The following is a 23237-nucleotide window of genomic DNA, read 5'->3' on the forward strand; positions in this document are numbered from 1 at the left end:
AGAGGGCGCCCTTGATGCTCTAATGACTGTCTTATGTAAGCCTGTCCTTCCTCCTGGAAAAAACACTCCTGCTGAGCTCTGTCCAGGCAGCTTTCTGGGTGGAATGCATAAGGCAGCACTGGAAATCTGGCAACACATCTGGATCACATTACCTGCTCCCTCCAATTAAGCTACCTGAGTAAATTGGCTATAAAAGATACATCGTGCATGGTCACATTATTAGTTTCTTTTTCACATAAAATATAAAAGAGTTAATAATTAACTATTATCCATTGCCCACAAGACATTGGATGGGCCCATGGAATCATAAGGACAACTACGGCTTAATTTTATTGTTCCAGAGACTTTCAGTTAATTAGACTAACAGCTCTACCTAAAAGTAATCAGGTTCACATCCACATTTTCCATTCCCATCAAAATTCTCAACCTACAATCGTCTTTCCTAACAGCTTTCATTCCTCTACTCCAAAGAATATCTACCCCACTTTTAGTTGATCATCATAGAAAAGAATATCCAGGCCCTTCATGATTCTAACTTCCTTTCCCTGGTGCCACCCTACCTTCTGTGTCTTTAACATTCCTATGCAGCATTTCCTGGGGATGAAAACCACGTTTTTATATGAAAGAAGATCACCTATAATATTCCCAAGACCACCAAGTGAGGCCTAGAATTTTATGAATCTTTTGTGTCACGAAGACTTATTTCAGTGAACAAAGACTCTCAGATTCCTTTCTTCAATTGCGTGTCCCATTGTAAGCATAGCTTCATTTTTCTTCCTCTGGAAATACACCGTATCTGTCCACGTTACATGCTTCTCGCCCTCTTACATCACCCCCTGCACATTCAGACAGTCACTAACTCTAACCTGTAGATATCAGGCCCCAAAAGTAAACACACCCCACCCCACCACCACCCCACGGGCAGCCTGATAAACCCTAGGTCAACCCTCCCCTTCTGGGTCTGAAATGTGTGTGTTACACCCTCACCCTGAGGAAACACCTCACAAAACCAGATCATGAATACAATTAGTAAATTAAATAATAACAACTAGTACTTCTTGAGAACCTACTGTGTACCAAGAACTGAACTAAATAGTAAGAGTACATTCTTCTTCTTCTCACACAACTCTATGGGTTAGAAGCAATTTCCCCCATTTTAGGTAAGTGAATGGGACTGAGTAAGGTTACATCGCTGGGGCAGTGTCATATGGTTAGGAAGAAATATCAACCTCAAAGCCTGTCAAGTCAAGGTCCTTTACAGTTACTGTACTACATCTCTTTGGCCACAGGGGTTGACAAAGTACCTTTATTGGAAGTGATGAGTGGGTGACACACTTCAGCAGAACTGAAGGCAAATCAGTATGATCTGTCAGAAACATTCTTTTTGATTCAGGTTATAATAGAAGTTTGATAGTTTGCATTTTTCAATTTATCAACAATAGAAGAATCTGAAGGGTAATAATCAAATGTCTGTATTCCACTGTGACTATTACACTTTCTGACTTACCTCAATGGTTAATCGGGCTGGGTGATTTTCCAGAAGCAGCTGCTCTGCTATCTCCTGAACTGATTTAATATTTTCTTCCTTTTGATCAAGTTCTCTCATTAATTCCTAATTTAAAGAAACAAGCAAGAAATATGTTAGAAAATGATAAAACCTGAAATGCATTTTTAACATCTAGTTACAGAAGTCATACTCACAGCGTGGTAATCTTTTTTCCGGGCTATGTTGGCATTTCTTTCACTCCAGTCATAAGCAACTTCCCCCTCTTCTTTTTCATTCAACCAAATAAGCTCATTAGTTGCACGAGTTACAAAATTGTGGAGTGTATCAAGGTGCCGTTCCTGATTCCTGGATGTGTTCTTTACAAGGAGAATCACTGTAAGAATCGTGTCTTTGCCACATAGAGGTAAGGGGAACAGGAAGTTAAAAAAACTTACCAAGAGTTTTGCATACTGATTTTCTAATCTGTGCAACTTTTCTGCATAAGTTAGTTTAAGAGGTGCCGTCATCTGGATCTATAACATGGGATAAAAAGATGGCAAGGTTAGGAATCTTAAGGAATTCTGATTCACAAGCAATGTATCGTTTACCCTGTTGCAACAGGGTCTTTATAGAGAGAGCAGAACAGAAGCTGGGATGAAATACATACAGATTTCAAATTCACATACCTCACTGATCTTAGCTTCTTTGAGGCTAGATTCAAATTCTTCAATAGCTTGGTGAACATTTTTATGATTTTCTAAATGGCTTTCAACACTTGGCAAATCTGATCCCCATTCAGTGCGGTCCAGCTGCACCTTTAAATAGAAAGATATAAGGTTTGAAAAAGAAACTGGTAGCAATAAAGCCTGAAATTCAGGTAAAGTAAATATTTTTACCTGCATCTCATCAACCCAATTCAAAAGATCCTGAACAAATTTCATGTTGATTTCCTCTTCTGTTAAATTCTGATCCAGTAGAGACGACTTGAGAAGGGGCTTTCGGATCTGCATCAGCTTCAGAGTTTGCAGGGAATTTGTCTCCACTCCTGAGCTGAAATTTGGAACTAATCCTGATGGGAAGCCAGGTGTGTATGCAGGAGTGACAGATGGGGTCAGGCGGGAAGTCAGCCCTGATGACAGGCCTGAGGTCACGCTGGACGGGGTCAGGGAAGGCGTTAGACCCTGGGTCAGCCCTGAGTTCAGACTGGCATTTAAGGTCTGTGCAAACCCTGAGTTTAAACTCTGACTGATTCCTGATATCATGAGCTTCGTCTGCTCCGCTGTCAGCACACGGCCTTTGCTGTACACTGAGGAACATTCATTCCTTAAGGCCAGGATGTCATCGCGCAGTTTTGCAACCCTGGAAAGAAAATCAAAAGGGATAAGCTATAATATGAGGCATTTTTCTCAAAGAGTGAACTCTAATGTAAACTAGGGACTTTAATTAACAATAACATATCAATATTGGCTCATCAGCTGTAACAAATGCATCACACTAGTGCAAGATGTTACTAACAGGAGAAGGGGCTTTGAGGGCGGATACGGGCTTTCCACTCAATTTTTCTATAAACCTAAACTGCTCAAATAAAGTCTATTTTAAAATGTCATCGTAATCACATTGATAAAAGTTTGCATCACAATTTTTTTCACTGAATGTTGTACTATAAGTACTCTGCATATTATCACGATTTTTATAACTATAATTTATAATGAACACAATTACTACACTATAATATCATTCTCCTACTATTTGACATGTAGGATTCCAAATTTTTGTTACTATAAAATATTTCTGACATGAACAAAGGCTTTTTTCCCTATATTTATTTAGATATTTTCTATATTTAGAATTACTATAGATTCCTAAAAGTGGACTTACTGGGTCAAAGCATCATTTATAATTTTTGTTTTATATATCTCATGTATTTAGATATTTACATATATATAGTATTCAACCTGAAAGGTTCCATTCCTACTCCCAAACCTACTTCTCAGAGATACAGATGTTTATGCACATATATTTCTTCCAATACTTTATTAGGAACATTTTCATGATAAGATAAACAGAAAACTGAAATGCTGACTTAAAAGATAATTTTCACATACTGTCCCTTTTTCAAATATCACACATGAATATTTCAACTGTATGTTAGTTACTACAGAGTTAAATATTATATGTATCATAAAATTTTTTTCTATTACTTACCTTTGAAGAACAAAACCTACTAAACACAACCAAATATGACAGAATTAACATGACACACATTTTCAACAAAAAAGAGCTTAAGAAATATTTCATAAAATTGTCACACTCTAAATTCTTAATGCAGGTGCCATGAAACAGTCACCCAGAAGGACAGGGCTGACCAACAAGCACTCTTACCTCTGTACCAACTGGTCTGCCTGGTAGTATTTTCCATCAATAAGAATCTGTACATCAATTACATGCTGGCGTAAAAGGTTCTCACATTCAAGGACATACCCGGCAATTTCTGCTTCATTCTGAAACTGCACCCCGGATTCTAATCTTTTAGAATCCTGTATTTTTAAAAGAACTCAATATTAATTCTACATTAATTAATTAATTAAACAAGTTTCAAAACTAGCCTCAAATATAAAACTCGAAGTATTAGAACAGAAGCTACTTGGATTTTCTCTGTTTTCCCTTTTGCTTCAAAAACATGTTTTCCCTCAAGAGAGCAAAGTAATCATAACCTTTAACTTTGCTTCAGTAGACCAATCTACCCAACGTTATGCAAAGTTTTAGTTCATCCGAACACACTGACCCACCTACTGCAATCCCACCAGCTCCTGAAATGAACTTACAGACTGGAGAGCGTTTCGAGCAAGCATCAGTTTGTCTTCACAAATGACACTGCCCCTCTGAACTCGGCTGGCAATCTGCTGCAACATGTCCAATCTAAAAGAAGGAACGAGATAAAATAAAGCCTCTCCCTCTAAAGTCATAGAGTTGGCCATCCCTGAAAAATGCAGCCCACCAAAAGAAAAAACACAATCCCACACCAATGACTCCATACCTGTGTCCATCAAAGGATTCATTGCCAAAGCTAATGCAGGAATTGATCAGCGTTGGACCACAATGAACTGAGAGGAAATTTTCATTTGAATCAAGACTGGTTCGTGTGCTAGTCGTGTTACTAAACACAGAATCACTGCTACGGTAACTGTAACTACTGCTGTGCATTCTTATCCTTGCAATGATGTTCTTTCCTCCACCATTAAAAGTAGACTCAAAAGTAGAAGGTCTACAAAAAGCGCTACTTCTAACGGTGAAGAGTGGCGGCTGAATGGTACAGCTTTTAATGGCTCCTTAAATATGCTCCAACGTGCATATTCAACACACAGCAAATAATACACTGATAGCTATTCAGAAGAATCTCGCCTAGAGCCATGGGTTCACTAGCTGAGGTCTGCCTTTTGTAGCCTGCACTAAAGCCCTACAAGTATGGACAACGCAGGCTGACTGGGGCGTCACTGGAGAAGACTTGCCAAATATTTTCACCAAGAGTCATCCATTTGCAACTGCCTCAAAAACAACTCTGATGCCTCCCAGGAGCCCAGGTACAATTAGAAAAGGTTATTCCGGCAAATCATCAGCTAAAAGAACACAAAGAGTCAATCAGATCCTGATCACAGCTTTTTGGAAAAGGCCAGGTCTGTACTGAACAACACAGGGTTAAAAACTGATACTTACAAGCACCTATAAACAAATGAGTTTGAGGAGAAGCAAAGTACTTTTCCTTTTTCACCACCATGGTGTTTGTTGATTAGGTTAAATTAATGGAAAATTGTCCATTTACCTTTCTTTATAGGATGAGCTCCCAGGAATGTTAGGTCTAATCGTACTGAAGTTACTTTACATTTTTAAAAGCCAAAGTGCTAAGAAGAATATCAGTGCAATGCTTGCAAATTTAATTTGTCTGTGCTTATTTTTCCTTTCTATAGGTTATTACCTGGCCTAAGATCATTGGCTCTTTCGCATCTGTTTTTTACACACTCCCACACTGCACAGCTATTATTTTGCAATACAGAGTTAATGCCAAAAAAAAACTTGTTGCATCAAGAAAAATGAAGGCATTGAATCAGCCAAGCCCCTAAATATTTTCCTGTCCCTAACACTGCAAGGCCAAACTGTTGCTTCTCCACCTAGAGGTAGATACTGTTCTTTTCACAAGGCAAGAAAAGGAAATTTGAGAGTGCCATGTCAGATATAGTTAGTAAAAAGAAAAGCACAAATAGTAATAGCAGCCAGCACCTAACATTTCTGAAGCAATTGTTACATGCCAGGAAATTAACTAATCATTTTACAGACATACTCAGAACCACCAAATGCAGCAGGTACTATTACATCCTGTTTACAAAGGAAGAAACTGAAGCTTAGAGAGGTTACTGAATCTAAGATTACAGGGCTTGTACACTGAGCTAATAATTCATCCAGGATTGACTGGCTCCTAGACCTCGAACTCTTAACCACTGCATTCTTTCATTAACATATATTAAAATCCAGCTGCTAGTCTGTCGACTAAAATCTACCGCGTACTCTCTCTGTGGCATCCTTTTCCAGTCTTTCTGATGAGATGCTGAGCGCCCCATCTGAACCACCCAGAATTATCTCCTCCATAAAAGGTCCATCCTGGGTATTTCGAGCTTGTTCTGGTTCTAATGATCTAGTTATGTAGACAGAATAGGCTGCTTTAACAAGAGTGTCATCAGTGATTTAATAAAGGCCTGACAAGTTAGACCTGCCCCTGTATCTTCAACACCTTAGTTCATATTTCTTCCATGTGGAAGTTACGAGGAGGCGCAGAGAGCATCAGGATACTGATAGCAGGCAGGGTGTTAAGTGTTGGCGACACGAGGAACTACAAAAACAGGAATCTGTCTCCACGTTACTAGAGCTCACAACTGTAGAATGGGCAGCCCTTAACCAATCACAGACACAAATACAAAATTACAACAGAGATGACGGCTATGAAGGAGCAATCCATATAAACAGGAGGGTTATCACCAAGACGTCTGAACCAACCTGGGAGACTGTGGAAAGTTTCTGGAGGAAATTACATTGAAGCCGAGATCTGAGAAAGACGAGGAGTGAAGAGGGGATGAAACAGACTTCCCAGCCAAAGGATCAGACAGTGCAGAGATCTCATAAATGGGGGAGGCTGGGACTTTGGCAAGTCAGGGCTCCTGAGAGGCAGACGGCGTGACCGCACTGCAGAAGCGAGGCGGCGTGGGGCCAGTCGGGCCTGAGGGCGATGCCTGGCCTGGCCACCAGTCCCCAGGCTGTAAGGCCAGCCCCATGGACTCAGGCCACACAAGCCCCACACACCACAAGTCAGGCTGGGATGTAAGGACTACCCCAGAGACACATCCATCCAACAAATGTGTCCTGAAGACCAAGCAGGACCTTCCCTGGCAGCTGGGTGTAGCGGGAGAGAAAGGATGAAGGTCAGTGATGTTTTCAGGGCAAAAAAGCAGAGAGGGAACTTAAGCTAGCATTTACTAAGTGTTCTCTAGAAGCGGCCTCACTGCCCTTCAAATAGAGGGTTCACTGCCCCGTAGAAAGAGGGCCGTAGCCAAAAATACAACAAGAAACAAGATAAGTTCATGGTTAGTCTATGTTATGTATGGATGAACTTCTGGATCCAGGCCCTGGCAACTTTAAAGTCAGTTGGAGAAATTCTCATGGGTCATCCTGATTGGCTTTAAAACCGTAACCATCGTACGAGATGAGATTTCACACACCAACCTAGGCCCTCTTCAAACACTACTTCACCGATCCCTCCTCAAACCTCCTGGAAGAGTTTCTAGATAAGAAAATGGAGAATCAGAAAGGCTAAGTGACTTATTCAAGGTCACACAGCCAAGTGAATGTAAAAGGTAAATGTTGGTCTCCAAAGCTTAAGTTCTTTCCACGACACAGGCTGACCCCTCCCACTGGACACCCAGGGCAGAGGCCATCCCCACTCACCTTTCCACTTCGGGACGAAGAGCCTTCTCCCTCTCGAGCATGGCAATGATGAGCTTTCCCCACTCCTTTTCTATGTCATTGGGATGATAACCTTGAAGGAGTTTGATGCGTCCAAATTCTATCCAAATCTAGAGAAAACAACAACATAAAAGTTAATGTGAAGCAAAGATGTAAAAAATTATGTTTCTTGCATCAAGGTATATTATTAAAGATAACATTGGATACCTTATGATACCACTTATATGTGGAATCTAAAATATGACACAAATGAACTTTACGGAATAGAAACAGACTCACAGACACAGAGAACAGACTTGTGGTTGCCAAGGGGGAAGAGGGGTGAGGGAGGGATGGATTGGGAGTTTGGGGTTAGCAGACACAAACTATTATATATAGGATGGATAAACAACAAGGTCCTACTGTATAATAGCACAGGGAACTATATTCATTATGCTGTGATAAACCATAATGGAAAAGAATATGAAAAAGAATATACACATATGTATAACTGAATCATTTTGCTGTAAAAGAGAAATTAACACAACACTGTAAATCAAGTATACTTCAATAAAATTTTTTAAAAATATTACATTTGACAATACAAAGGAAATTTCTTCTTACCTCTAGTAATTTATACAGGCGTTTAATTTTTGATTTTTCTGTCTCCTTTGGTGGAATTTCTGCTTCTTTAAACTGTAAATACTGATTATAAAGTGCCTAAAAAGAAAGGGAAAATAAATGAAGGGCCAAACTTCAAAGACCTGTTTTCATTATCACATAATGTCACCACTTCAAACGCTATTTACTCTGTCGCGTGCCCTCGGTGGCATTCCTTTATAAAACAGACACTCAAGGACGCTGCTGATTCCCAGCCAGTCGGTAACCAGGCTGTATGGGATCTGAGGAGGGTGTAATTATGGCTATGAGCCCTGATTCAACATAGGCTACCCAGCCATCTGGATAGTGAAAACCACAGCAGTATCTACTATGGCTCTACTGACAATCTCTCATTATCCAAACAAGAAAATACATACTTTAAAAGATCCACTTCCCAAATGCTGTACTTTAGCTTTTAGTTTTTGGAAAAATCATCTGATGCAATTCCCATAAAAAGGGGTGGAGAGCATTCTCCTCTATTTCATGGTCTATCCTTGAAAACAGAATTCTCATCAGATAGATAGGACTAAAATTTTGTTTCAATATCCCATTGGCCAAATTAAGCAGATCTTATAAGTAAATGAGACAGATGCTATTGGTTGCTGCTATTATTATAAAAGTTTGAACCATATAATTAAATTACTATCTAATTTATAGATATTAACTTGGGAATCTCTTAAATATGTTTATTATATTTATTAACAAGGACCTTATAAAAATTATGTTGATAAAGCATCTCCACATTTAATAAGTGTATACTAATTATTTCATCCTAATTCATGCTGCTTTAAGACAAGTCCCTGCAAACATTCAGGCAGACACATTTCTTTGAAGGATTCCATTTAATGTTTTGCTGGCTAATAAAATTATTTGGTATTTCCCCACAATATATTTTTTTCCTGTATCACGTCCTAGCCCAGGCAACAGTCAGTAATCTGTGTAGTCACTCGAACTTCTTTAATAATTTAAGAATCTGTATTAATCAGGAGCCAGCAAGAATTTACTCAAATGTCTGGACAAAAGGAATCCATCTGGAAATAAATGGAACTTGAAATCTGAAAATTGGTTTAAACTCAAAATGCACCATTTCAGGATGTCCATAGGTGAATAAGCACGGAATGCCATCACAGGCTACCCACTGTTCACAGTAGACATGCTGATAGAAGGGGGAGGAAAGCTTTCCTGCCAGGAGAGGTTCCAGCCACAGAGGGAGGCATCACACAAACAGCTTCAGAGAGAACTTAAAACAGCATCACATCGACACACACCAAGGAACTTTGTGCCAAGGACAAGTTCCCCGTGGCAACGTGAATAAAAGCTATTCCACAGATGTTCCGTATAGACGCATGGACACAATTACTAACGTTAACAGGGCCCACCCTGGGTTAGGACCGTTTTTTAAAATGCTAGTCTGATCCAGAAAACAAAGTCTGCAATTCAAGGAATTAGACTTTGTTTTTCATATTCGCATTACCCATTTCTTGAAATAAAGTACACTACTTTGCTATGACAAATCCCAATGTACAAAATGAGACAACTTATTTTCAATACGTTTCTATATCTGTACTAGCTTTTAATATTTCTATAATGTCTCTGCTCAAAGAGATGGACCCAGGTTCTTAGGTAGTAGTAAATGTTCTACTAAACCAGGAACTCATTTACTCTGGGAGTCAGATATGTATTTTCGAATTCATGGTGAAAGACGGTATGTACCTCCTGCTGTACCACAGGAGCCTCTGAGGCCGTTTTTTAACAGGATGTGACCACAGGCACAGGCCCTGCCACGGTCGCATTGCACAAGCTCCCGCCCCCCCTCGTGCCCCAGCCATCTGCTGGCTCCAGGCATCTCCCAGGCACCAAAGAGAATCTGGCAACGTCACTTCCAGAAACCTTCCCAAATTAAACCTTAAAACTCTCAACAATTCAAACCAAAGGGACTATAAATTTCTTTAAGATGTTGTCACTATTATCTTTTAATTATTAATGTTGACTTCCATTTTCTCTGTACAATAGGAGACGAATAAATAAATAATTTGCCTGATGATTAGCACCTTGCCAAGGGCAATTTTTCTTCAATTTCTGAAATGACAGAACCATTTCAGCATTATTTAAAAGTTTAATAATAAACTCAATCCTACTTAACTTCTATAGGGACACAGACCTTGAGTTCTACAGGATTATTAGGAAATGTTCTCTCGGACATAGTGGTCACATGGTGTCTGATCCACTGGACGAGGTAGTTGACCATATTCTGGTATTCAATCCATTTGACTTCAACATCCTACAACGAGAAGATGGCAGAGAAGGTCTATATCTGCAGATTGTTAACATTCACGTCTAACACAATCTGGCCAGAGGTCATTCTGTGGATTTGCAGGGCTTTAAGCCTGACAGAGAGGACCAGCTCCATGTTTTCTTCCTTTCCACCCGGTCCCAATCCTTTCCACTTAAACAGCCTTAAAAACACACGATCAACATCTGACCACTAAGACTAGCCTAAGGAGTGCCAGCTCTGATCCAGGGATCTAGGCTGCCTGAAGCACTGTGTTACAAAGGCTTCAGAGGCTGCATTGAAATGTAGCAGAAAAAAAAGAACACTGTGATCAATTTGGGGTGTTTTCCAGGCACTCAAGAAAGGCACTCAAAAGGCGTAGCCTGCATAAGCCAGGTTAGTTGCCCTCTCTGCCAACCTTTCTAAGTCCACCTTATATCTGAAAGTCAAAGAGCTAGGCGATACATAGGAAACCAGACAGGAGTGAAAACTAGAGGAAATGTACATGTGGGATGATTCAAGTACTGTTAGGCAAACTTTTTATAAAACGGAGGAGACTGGAAAATTGTAAACTGCCTTACTCAATTAAGTATTTGATGACTGCTTATGATGTTCAAAGCATTGTGCTAAGCATTGTAATAAAAATATAATACTTCAAGACATGATCTCTTTTATCAAAGAGTTTCTGTCTAGATGAGGACTCAGAGAGTCATAATATAAACAGTTACGCAAAACGAAAAGCAGCATTTAAGAAGTGCTGAAATAACGGAAACGGGTACGTACATGTGAGGCGCTAAGAATCAGGTGAGCATAAATGTGCCTCAAAATGATCACTGAAGGTTTCCTGGGAGAGGGAATCCCTGAGCAGTTGTACCATGACCAGTAATTGTTGGTGGCTGGCAGAAGGAGCAGAGAAAAGATGGGGGATGGGGGTCAAGGGAGTCAGGACTCTGAAACAGAAATGCCCCGGACACCACAAACAGTTCATGTGGGGAATGATGTGGGTAAGCAGAACTGATAAAAGGCAGAATTGTGGACATCAGAACATCCAGACTGGGTTGAACCTTGCAAGCCACATGGAGCCACGGAAGTTTTTCTAGCTCATGTGGCGACAATGTGCAGAGTTATGGGAAGAGAAAAACAATGGAGAAAGTAAGCCAAAAGAAAGCTGTCATCCTCATTCTAGTGAAGGGGTAAGAGTGAGGAACTGGGTACAGGCAGTGAGAAGACCAAGCAAGGAATGGCCACAATAACATTTTGGAGCAACACTCAACCCTGAGTCACTGGCAGACACTGGAGCAGAGGGGGAGCATGGGACCAAGTCACTTGGGGACCAGCCTTTGTGAGAAAGAACATGAGGAGAGAATGGAAACAAGCCTCAAGCAATAGCACACAGAGGCGAAATAAGAGACCTGAAAGGGGAGCTCCCAAACCTTCAAAGTGAGACAGAATAAAGGAGAAATCTGCAGGAGGAGTGGAGAAGTCAGGGTGAGGGGGGTCCCCCCAAATGCACGTCATGTACAGGATGTCCCGTCCTCCAGAAATGCACAGCACTTGTCAGCAGGACCAGTGCAAAACGCACCGCTGAAATGAACTGCACAGACTTTGGGAAGCAGAGGACTAAATAAAGAGCCCAAAGCTACTCGTCAGAGACCATGTCCTGCTACGAAGAAGCTCTGTTAATTTGGCAAAATCAAATCGCCCTCCTTCGGGCCTCACCTTTAAATGAGAAACCAACTCAGAGCTACCTTATCTCCTGGAATCATGTAAGTTAAAAAACTTGAAAGTGATTTCAAAAGTGAGATATTCTCTGCATACCTTCTCTGCAGAGAAGGATACCAAGTAGGGCAGCTGTAAAACAGCAGTAAGTTTAAAAAGAAAATCCCTAAATTAAGTGACCTATTAACTCAAATCCTTTAAAAAATATTTGATAATTAAAAACTGTAAACTCATACAACTTGACAGCAAAAAAAATAATCCAATCGAAAAAAGGGCAGAAGACCTAAATAGACATTTCTCCAAAGAAGAAATACAAATGGCCAACAGGCACATGAAAATATGCTCAACCACGCTAATTATTACAGAAATGCAAATCAAACCTACAACGAGGTACCACTTCCCACTGGTCAGAATGGCCATCATTAAAAAGTCTACAAATAACAAATGCTGGAGCGGGTATGGAGAAAAGGGAACCCTCCTACACCATTGGTGGGAATGTAAATTGGTGCAGCCACTATGGAGAACAGTATGGGGGTTCCTCAGAAAACTAAAAATAGAATTACCATAAGATCCAGCAATCGAGCCTCATCTACCAGAGGGCAGACAGCAGAAGCAAGAAGAACTACAATCCTGCTGCCAGTGGAAAGAAAACCACATTCACAGAAAGACAGACAAAATGAAAAGGCAGAGGACTATGTACCAGATGAAGGAACAAGATAAAACCCCAGAAAAACAACTAAATGAAGTGGAGACAGGCAAACTTCCAGAAAAAGAATTCTGAATAATGATAGTGAAGATGATCCAGGACCTCAGAAAAAGAATGGAGGCACAGATTGAGAAGACGCAAGAAATGTTTAACAAAGACCTAGAAGAATTAAAGAACAAACACCTAGAAGAATTACAAAACAAACAAACAGACATGAACAATACAATAACTGAAATGAAAAATACACTAGAAGGAATCAATAGCAAATAACTGAGGCAGAAGAACGGATAAGTGACCTGGAAGACAGAATGGTGGAATTCACTGCCATGGAACAAAATAAAGAAAAGAGAATGAAAAGAAATGAAGACAGCCTAAGGGACCTCTGGGACAGCATGAAACGCACCAACATTAGCATTATAGGGATCCCAGAAGGAGAAGAGAGAGAGAAAGGACCAGAGGAAATATTTGAAGAGATTATAGTTGAAAACGTCCCTAACATGGGAAACGAAATGGCCATCCAAGTCCAGGAAGTGCAGAGAGTCCCAGGCAGATTAAACCCAAGGAGAAACATGCCGAGATACGCAGTAATCAAACTGACAAAAATTAAAGACAAAGAAAAATTACTAAAAGCATCAAGGGAAAAATAACAACATACAAGGGAACTCCCATAAGGTTACAGCTGATTTCTCAGCAGAAACTCTACAAGCCAGAAGGGAGTGGTACGATATATTTAAAGTGATGAAAGGGAAGAACCTACAACCAAGATTACTCTACTCAGCAAGGATCTCATTCAGATACAATGGAGAACTAAAAAGCTTTTCAGACAAGCAAAAGTTAAGAGAATTCAGCACCACCAAACCAGCCCTACAACAAATGTGAAAGGAACTTCTCTAAGTGGGAAACACAAGAGGAGAAAAGGACCTACAAAAACAAACCCAAAACAATTAAGAAAGTGGTAATAGGAACATACATATCGATAATTACCTTAAATGTAAATGGATTAAATGCTTCAACCAAAAGACACAGGCTCGCTGAATGGATACCAAAACAAAACCCCCCCAAATATATGCTGTCTACAAGAGACCCACTTCAGACCTAGGGACACATACAGACTGAAAGTGAGGGGATGGAAAAAGATATTCCATGCAAATGGAAATCAAAAGACAGCTGGAGTAGTAATACTCATATCAGATAAAAGAAACTTTAAATAAAGAATGTTAAAAGAGGTAAGGAAGGACACTACATAATGATTAAGGGATCAATCCAAGAAGAAAATATAACAATTATAAATATATATGCACCCCCAACATAGGAGCATCTCAATACATAAGGCAAATGCTAACAGCTATAAAAGAGGAAATCAACAGTAACACAGTAGTGGGGGACTTTAACACGTCACTTACACCAATGGACAGATCATCTAAACAGAAAATTAATAAGGAAACACAAGCTTTAAATGACACAATACACCAGATAGATTTAATTGATATTTATAATTCATTCCACCCAAAAACAGCAGATTACACCTTCTTCTCAAGCGCACACGGAATACTCTCCAGGACAGATCACATCTTGGGTCACAAATCAAGCCTCGGTAAATTTAAGAAAATTGAAATCATATCAAGCATCTTTTCCAACCACAACGCTATGAGATTAGAAATAAATTACAGGGAAAATAACATAAAAAACACAAACACATGGAGGCTAAACAATACGTTACTAAATAACCAAGAGATCACCGAAGAAATCAAAGAGGAAATCAAAAAATACCTAGAGACAAATGACAAAGAAAACACGACGATCCAAAACCTATAGGATGCAGCAAAAGCAGTTCTAAGAGGGAAGTTTATAGCAATACAATCCTACCTCAAGAAACAAGAAAAATCTCAAATAAACAATCTAACCTTACACCTAAAGGAACTAGAGAAAGAAGAACAAACAAAAGCTAAAGTTAGTAGAAGGAAAGAAATCATAAAGATCAGAGCAGAAATAAATGAAATAGAAACAAAAAAAAACAATAGCAAAGATCAATAAAACGAAAAGCTGGTTCTCTGAGAAGATAAAACTGATAAACCTTTAGCCAGACTCAAGACGGAGAGGACTCAAATCAATAAAATTAGAAATGAAAAAGGAGAAGTAACAACTGACACCACAGAAATACAAAGCATCATAAGAGACTACTACAAGCAACTCTGTGCCAATAAAATGGACAACCTGGAAGAAATGGACAAATTCTTAGAAAGGTGTAACCTTCCAAGACTGAACCAAGAAGAAACAGAAAATATGAACAGACCAATCACAAGTAATGAAATTGAAGCTGTGATTAAAAATCTTCCAACAAACAAAAAGTCCAGGATCAGATGGCTTCACAGGTGAATTCCATCAAACATTTAGAGAAGAGGTAACACCCATCCTTCTCAAACTCTTCCAAAAAATTGCAGAGGAAGGAACACTGCCAAACTCATTCCATGAGGTCACTGTCCCCCTGATACCAAAAGCAGACAAAGATACTACAAAAAAAGAAAATTACAGACCAATATCACTGATGAATATAGATGCAAAAATCCTCAACCAAATACTAGCCAACAGAATCCAACAACACATTAAAAGGATCATACACCATGATCAAGTGGGATTTATCCCGGGGATGCAAGGGTTCTTCAATATATGCAAATCAATAAATGTGATACAGCATATTAACAAATTGAAGAATAAAAACCATATGATCATCTCAGTAGATGCAGACAAAGCTTTTGACAAAACTCAGTACTTATTTATGATAAAAACTCTCCATAAAGTGGGCACAGAGGGAACCTACCTCAACATAATAAAGGCCATATATGACAAACCCACAGCAAACATCATTCTCAATGGTGAAAAACTGAAAGCATTTCCTCTAAGATCAGGAACAAGACAAGGATGTCCACTCTCATCACTATTATTCAACATAGTTTTGGAAGTTCTAGCCACACAATCAGAGAAGAAAAATAAAAGGAATCCAAATTGGAAAAAAAGAAGTAAAACTGTCACCGTTTGCAGATGACATGACACTATACACAGATAATCCTAAAGATGCCACCAGAAAACTACGAGAGCTAATCAATGCATTTGGTGAAGTGGCAGGATACAAAATTAATGCACAGAAATCTCTTGCATTCCTATACACTAACAACGAAAGATCAGAAAGAGAAATTAAGGAAACAATCCCATTCACCACTGCAACAAAAAGAATAAAATACCTAGGAATAAACCTACTTAAGGAGGTAAAAGACCTGTACTCAGAAACCTATAAGACACTGGTGAAAGAAATCAAAGATGACACAAATAGTTGAAGAGATATATCATGTTCTTGGATTGGAAGAATCAATATTGTGAAAATGACCATACTACCCAAAGCAATCTACAGATTCAGTGCAATCCTTATCAAATTACCAATGGCATTTTTTACAGAACTAGAACAAAAAAATCTTAAAATTTGTATGGAGACACAAAAGACCCTGAATAGCCAAAGCAATCTTGAGGGAAAAAAAGGGAGCTGGAGGAATCAGGCTCCCTGACTTCAGACTATACTCCAAAGCTACAGTACTCAAGACAATATGGTATTGGCTCAAAAACAGAAATATACATCAATGGAACAGGATAGAAAACCCAGAGATAAACCCACACACCTATGGTCACCTAATCTATGACAAAGGAGGCAAGGATATACAATGGAGAAAAGGCAGTCTCTTTAATAAGTGGTGCTGGGAAAACTGGACAGCTACATGTAAAAGACTGAAATTAGAACACTCCCTAATACCATACACAAAAATAAACTTAAAGTGGATTAAAGACCTAAATGTAAGACCGAATACTATAAAACTCTCAGAGGAAAACATAGGAAGAATGCTCTTTGACATAAATCACAGCAAGACCTTTTTTGACGCATTTCCTAGAGTAATGGAAATGAAAACAAAAAAACAAACAAACAAACAAATGGGACCTAATGAAACTTAAAAGCTTTTGCACAGCAAAGGAAACTATATATATATATAAAAAAAAAAAAAACAACAACCAGGAATCCCATGCCTGGGCGTATAGCCAGACAAAACTCTAATTCAAAAAGATACATGCACCCCAATGTTCATAGCAGCACTATTTACAATAGCCAAGACATGGAAACAACCTAAATCTCCATTGACAGATGAATGGATAAAGAAGATGTGACACGTATACATACAATGGAATATTACTCAGCTGTAAGAAAGAATGAAATAATGCCATTTGCAGCAATGTGGATGGACCTGGAGATTGTCATACTGAGTGAAGTAAGTCAGAAAGAGAAAGACAAATACCATATGATATCACTTATATGTGCTATCTAAAATATGACACAAATGAACTTATCTATGAAACAGAAACAGAATCACAGACATAGAGAGCAGACTTGTGGTTGCCAAAGGAGAGGGGGTTAGGGAAGGCGTGGAGTGGGAGGTTGAAGTTAGCAGAACTATATTCAATATCCTATGATAAACCATAATGGAAAGTAACATTAAAGAAAAGAATGTGTGTGTGTGTGTGTGTGTGTGTAACTGAATCACTTTGTTGTACAGCAGAAATTAACACAAAGTTGTATATCGACTATATTTCAATTTTAAAAAGTCATATTAAAAAAACTGTAAAAAGCACTGTCAGAGAATTCAGTCAATTCTGAGTCAGCAGCTTCAGAATGGAAAAATCAATACTCACGTTTGCACCAATGCCTTCACCACCTTCAGGGACTTTGGGAAATGCGTCATAGAGAGATGATACATAAGTTATTACTGATTTTTCATCAGGTGAGGAGACATCAACATCTAAAAGCAGCAACATGAATTATTTCAAAATGCTGATCAATTACTTTGTATCAGACTTTCCAGCCCGTGGACATCTGGTCAAAATAATCACTCACCTTCAGGATCCAGAAGTCTTATAACACCGATTTTTTCTGCTACATAGAAAGCGTGCTCTAAATTTGCAAGGTTGCTTTGAACAGCAACAGTATTCATGTCTATCAGGTCCGGCCTAGGAAAAAATGCACCATATTAATGGTGTTTTTCACTTGCCAATTCAACATGAAATTTACATGTGTACCTATTGACATAACAACTCCTGCAAATATTATTACGAAGCCTGTGTTGAAATACAGTTTTTCATCCAGTCTTTACCAGTCTGTGAACTAAAAACGACCCCTGCCATATCAGTAAACGAAGGATGTTGCAGCCTTGAAGCCATCACATTACAGCCACCCCGACCTTGAGTCCTAAGGGAACTCAGGAAGGAAACAGGATGCCCGCCATCAAACCATTAGACACTGCAGTCACCCCTGATGATGCACCCTGAGAAGACTCAGAATGAGAAAAGCAGGATACTGGCCCCAGACAGCGGAGGTGCATATCAAAGGAATGATTTCAGTAAGCCCAGACTCTTGCATCTTCCCATAGAAAAGCGCTAAATTCCTTTAACTTGAGATGTCTGCTTTTCTTTAATTAACAGTAATCATTTGATGTTCCAACTCCCTGGTCTTTGTTGCTCCCCACTTGCCTCTTCAGAGCAGTCCCTCAGAGCTATCTGAGATGCTGTGTCCCGGGATTAAGTCCTCAGTTTTGTCCACCGAATAAAACACAACTTTCAACTTTTAGGTTGTACATTTTTCAGTCGACACTCGCTTCTCTCATAAACTTTTGTGTGCCAAAAGCAAATGTAGGAAAATACAACAATTTTAATGTATAAACTTTCAGCAGTCTACAAATTCCTCATGATCAGAATATATTGGGTTGGCCAAAAAGTTCCTTCATGTTTTAAGTAAAAATAAAAGACACATTTTTTCATTTTCAACAAGAACTTTATTGAACAACGTATTCACCATTTTGTTCCACTACCGTCTGCCATTTTTCAGGCAACTTCATAATTCCATCTTCCCAAAACTTTTTATCTTTTTGAGCAAAGAACTGTTCCAGGTGCCTTTTACAATCTTCCAGGGAAATGACATTTTTTCCATTAAGAGAATTTTGTAAAGACTGAAATAAATGGAAATCCGAAGATGCAATATCTGGTGAATACGGTGGATGAATCAGAACTTCCCAGCCAAGCTGTAACAGTTTTTGCCAGGCCATCAAAGAAACATGCAGTCCTGTGTTATTCTAATGGAAGATTATGCATTTTCTGTTGACTAATTCTGGACACTTTTTGTCGAGTGCTGCTTTCAGTTGGTCTAATTGGGAGCAGCACTTGTTGGAATTAATCGTTTGGTTTGTCTGGAAGGAGCTCATAATAAAGAACTCCCTTCCAATCCCACCATATACACAACATCACCTTCTTTGCATGAAGACCGGCCTTTGGTGGGGTTGGTGGTGGTTCATTTCTCTTCCGTTCCATATCATTGTACAGTATCCACTTTTCATCACCCATCACAATTTGTTTTAAAAACGGAACATTTTTATTTTGTTTAAGTACAGAATCGCATGCGGAAATACAGTCAAGAAAGTTTTTTTTCACTTAACTTATGTGGAACCCAAACATCCAAGCTATTAACATAACCAAGCTGGTGCAAATAATTTTCAATGCTTGATTTGGATATTTTGAGTATGTCGGCTATCTCCCGCGTGGTATAAGGTTGATTGTTCTCAATTAATGTCTCGATTTGATCACTATCAACTTCAACTAGTCTACTCGACCGTGGAGCATTGTCCAGTGAGAAATCTCCAGCATGAAACTTCACAAACCACTTTTGACACATTCGATCAGTCACAGCACCTTCTCCATATACTACACAAATCTTTTGTTGCGTTTCAGTTGCGTTTTTACCTTTCTTGAAATAATAAAGCATAATATGCCAAAAATGTTGCTTTTTTTCTTCCATCTTCAATATTAAAATGGCTACACAAAAATTCACCAATTTTGACAAGTTTCTTTTTTTTAAATGCACGCTGATATGATAGCTGTCACAATACAAGCTAACAAAATTGTTTCGAATGAAGTTAAAGACAACTAAGCGCTACTAGAGGCATCTTAATGCAAAAAGCAACAAACCTTTTGGCCTACTCAATATATGAATATGTGTCGCATTCAATCTATTTAAACCCCACTACCTCAAAAGCATCCATCTAATCCAACTTCTTCTCATCCTGGGAGCAGAGATCAAGCCCCACCTCCTCTGTGGTGCCTTCACTCATCTTTCCAGCCCTCATTTCTTTCCCCTCTGTTCCCTGAACTCTTTATAGTCTTGGGCCTGTGTCAGTTAATTTGGCACCTGGAATAATCACATACTTCTTTGCCCTCTAAATTCACTGTTCAATATGCAGGGCACATCTTGTTTCTCCTGACTGGTCAACTCTAAGACTGCAAGAACCATGTGGTTTTAATGAACCTTTGTATTTTATCCTTCTGCTGAGATAAAGAGTGTACCAATAAATTGGTAAGTAGGTTGGTTAGTAAATTGAACCATAAATGAAAGACTAAAATAAGCATTAGCTTATATCTTCACGAGCACACATTACACACATGCACACCCCAGATTTCACCTCTTTCTAATCTGTGAGACTTCCATGATGCTCTAAACCACAGGGATAATTGAGGCTGGCTCTATCTACATATAAGACAAGAAAAGACTTCCTGAATACTCCTTGAATACAAAGTGACAAAACACAGTAGCTGGAAACTTAACTCAAGGCCAGAAGCCAGTCAAGAAACTTTCCTCTCAAAACCAAAGCATTAAAAGAATGCAGAAACAAATGTGAAAACAGTAAAGTCTTCAAAAAGAGTGGCACCCACCTCTAAAATCTCTAAGAACCTGTTTCTCAACATCTAAGGAAAGGCTCTCTTTCCAACCACCAAGGGCAATCTGCTTTTCTCAAAATAACCCTTTGAGGGTCTGCAGAAAGAGTGGGAGGGCTCAGAGGTAGTATGGGAGGATGAAACACAATTATTCTCAACACTATGAGAAGACTGTTTACACGAGGAAAATATATCATTTATCTTAGGGAGGGAAACAGAAATCTGTACTCTTATTTTTATCTGATGAGAAAGCAGACCTCCAAAGAAATCTACTCACAGTTTTATAGCCCTCTGAAGTGTTCATAACCTTGATTTTTTTTTTTTTTTTGTGGCATTGGGTCTTCATTGCTGCACGTGGGCTTTCTCTAGTTGTGGCGAGCTGGAGCTACTCTTCATTGTGGTGCGTGGGCTTCTCACTGCAGTGGTTTCTCTTGTTGCGGAGCATGGGCTCTAGGCACACAGGCTTCAGTAGTTGTGGTGCATGGGCTCAGTAGTTGCGGCTCGCGGGCTCTGGAACACAGGCTCAGTAATTGTGGCGTGTGGGCTTAGTTGCTCCGCGGCATGTGGGATCTTTCAGAACCAGGGATTGAACCTGTGTCCCCTGCATTGGCAGGCAGATTCTTAACCACCGCACCACCAGGGAAGTCGAGAAGTGTTCATAACCTTGAAATGTAACTACCTACCTACCTATTTCCCAGGAATTATTTGGAAATTCTTTAATTCTTTTCACATTACCACCAATATGATCACTGAAAAGGGAACCCACATTGATTACACGAACTATGAATCTACTGACAACAACATAGGTAAATGACATACCTAAAAATAACATTTTTTATTCACAGAAGTATTTTGAAGAATCTTCCAACTTCAGGATTACTAAACAGGTGTGGATGATAGTCTAGACAAAAACAAACCTCTGAAGTTCAAAAAATTATTTTGCGTCCACAAAGTTCTGACATTTTAAAGAAATAAAAAACCAACGTTTCTGAGTTTGCCAAATCTCCCGACAAGAAAGGGCATGTTACCATGCAAAGCCTGCCATTAGCAAAGAAAGTAAACACTGAGTAATCCCCGAGAATGAATAAAGTCATTGAAGAATTTAGTTCTCCACTGAGAGAACAAAACATAAAACCTCCTTCAGAATGACATAGTTGTTTCAGCACAAAAGCAGCTGTGTAATGCATCAATCTGGGGTAAATCACCTCTTTTTTCATGATATTTAACCCTTTAATGGCACAAAAGCTGCAACGGTTTTCCTCCACTGAAAGACTGCAGTAGACAAACCTTAATGAAGGAAAATGCTTTTTTAAAACTACTGCGAAAAAGTAGCAGCCTCCAAGTTGTCATAATTCTACCCTCCCCTGGGGTCCCTTTTCAGTCTCCCATCCTGCTTTTCCTCAATTGTCTGGAGCTTCCAGAAGTCACATGTGCTGTGATCTACCTTTCTTTCTCCTTCATCACCTCACTGGGATCATATAACCCTTAAAAACTTCAACTATTTTCCACCTACAGAAGATTTTTATTTTCATTCTAAAGGTTCCATTTCACTGTAACATCTCCCTTTTGGGGCACTTTTACAGGAAATTTTATTCCCATCTGAGGTTTGTCTAAGCAAAGGCTGTGAGCAATGAAGTTCCTGTATTAGTTTAGATAGTGGAGTGTTAACTAGTGTAATTTCCCTGTTCACTGAAGACCACTGAAAATCGTATAATGTAATCCTCTGCCACTAAAATAATATATACTAGTCTTTTTATGGAAAAAAAGCCATTGTGACTCTTACTTGTATTATTATTCTATGATACTGTAATCTTTTCTAAATGACTCGATCATCACGGATAGCAGTTTTTAAAACATATTTATATCCCACCTTTTTCCCATTAAATGAGTAAAAACAGCTTACAAAGAAATAAAAACAAGAGATGGTCACATACATTTTAAATTAGAAATATAAAACCAAAATAAGGCCATAAGATGAAGTTGAAAGAAAGGCCAAAAATTGCAAAGCACTTCTATGCATGCTTAGTGTCTTTGATTTATTCCCAAAAATACAGGACAAAAAGGTATCAAATGAAACAGTAACGGTCATAATGCAAAATAATTTTGGATAAAAGTAATGCTTATCTTGCATACAACACCCATTTTAAAAGTGCATTCTCCCTGGACAAAATAAGATATATATACACCCACAAGCAAATATACATATATATGTATGGTATTTATGTATATAGAGGCATTTGGAGAGAGAGATATGTGTGTGTGTATAAAATATAAAGATATCATCACCCACATTGATAGCCAAACTAATGGAACATTAAAATTCTATAAGAGATTTTTTGGTATAGACACCCCAAGTAACTTTGCAGTCCTCAAACACTTTATTAACATATTAGCTCACATAAGAATTAGATACGATTCTGAGAGAAAACGTGACTTAGCGTCACAAATGGGTGAAGATTAGGCTTCCATATTTTATCACGTCGAACACCAATGAGCCCAACTACAAGGAGCATGAAGCAAAGTCAAAATACCTGGAAAGAAAGTCGTTAGAAATTGCCATCGGAACATACCAGAGAGGGCACTGATAAAAGTTAGCTAAGAAAAGAATACAT

At 38.9% G+C, this 23237-nt stretch overlaps 1 protein-coding gene across 17 annotated transcripts in view; it reads right to left on the reverse strand.

Annotated features, from left to right (window-relative positions):
- Positions 1-23237, reverse strand: part of DST (dystonin) — a 497869-nt gene that overhangs the window by 173092 nt on the left and 301540 nt on the right. For all 17 annotated transcript variants that reach the window (XM_029242504.1, XM_029242501.1, XM_029242518.1 and 14 more), the window contains 12 exons: positions 17762-17874; positions 17560-17666; positions 10296-10415; positions 8099-8194; positions 7478-7605; positions 4312-4405; positions 3869-4023; positions 2383-2845; positions 2173-2301; positions 1942-2019; positions 1702-1863; positions 1508-1612 (listed from right to left, as the gene is read on the reverse strand). In XM_029242504.1, coding sequence (XP_029098337.1) covers positions 1508-1612; positions 1702-1863; positions 1942-2019; positions 2173-2301; positions 2383-2845; positions 3869-4023; positions 4312-4405; positions 7478-7605; positions 8099-8194; positions 10296-10415; positions 17560-17666; positions 17762-17874 — 1750 coding nt within the window. The remainder of the gene's footprint in view (positions 1-1507; positions 1613-1701; positions 1864-1941; positions 2020-2172; positions 2302-2382; positions 2846-3868; positions 4024-4311; positions 4406-7477; positions 7606-8098; positions 8195-10295; positions 10416-17559; positions 17667-17761; positions 17875-23237) is intronic.

This window comes from Monodon monoceros, unplaced genomic scaffold (genome assembly GCF_005190385.1).
Source record: "Monodon monoceros isolate NGI ecotype Baffin Bay Population unplaced genomic scaffold, NGI_Narwhal_1 Super_Scaffold_3, whole genome shotgun sequence".
Taxonomy (NCBI): Eukaryota; Metazoa; Chordata; class Mammalia; order Artiodactyla; family Monodontidae; genus Monodon; species Monodon monoceros.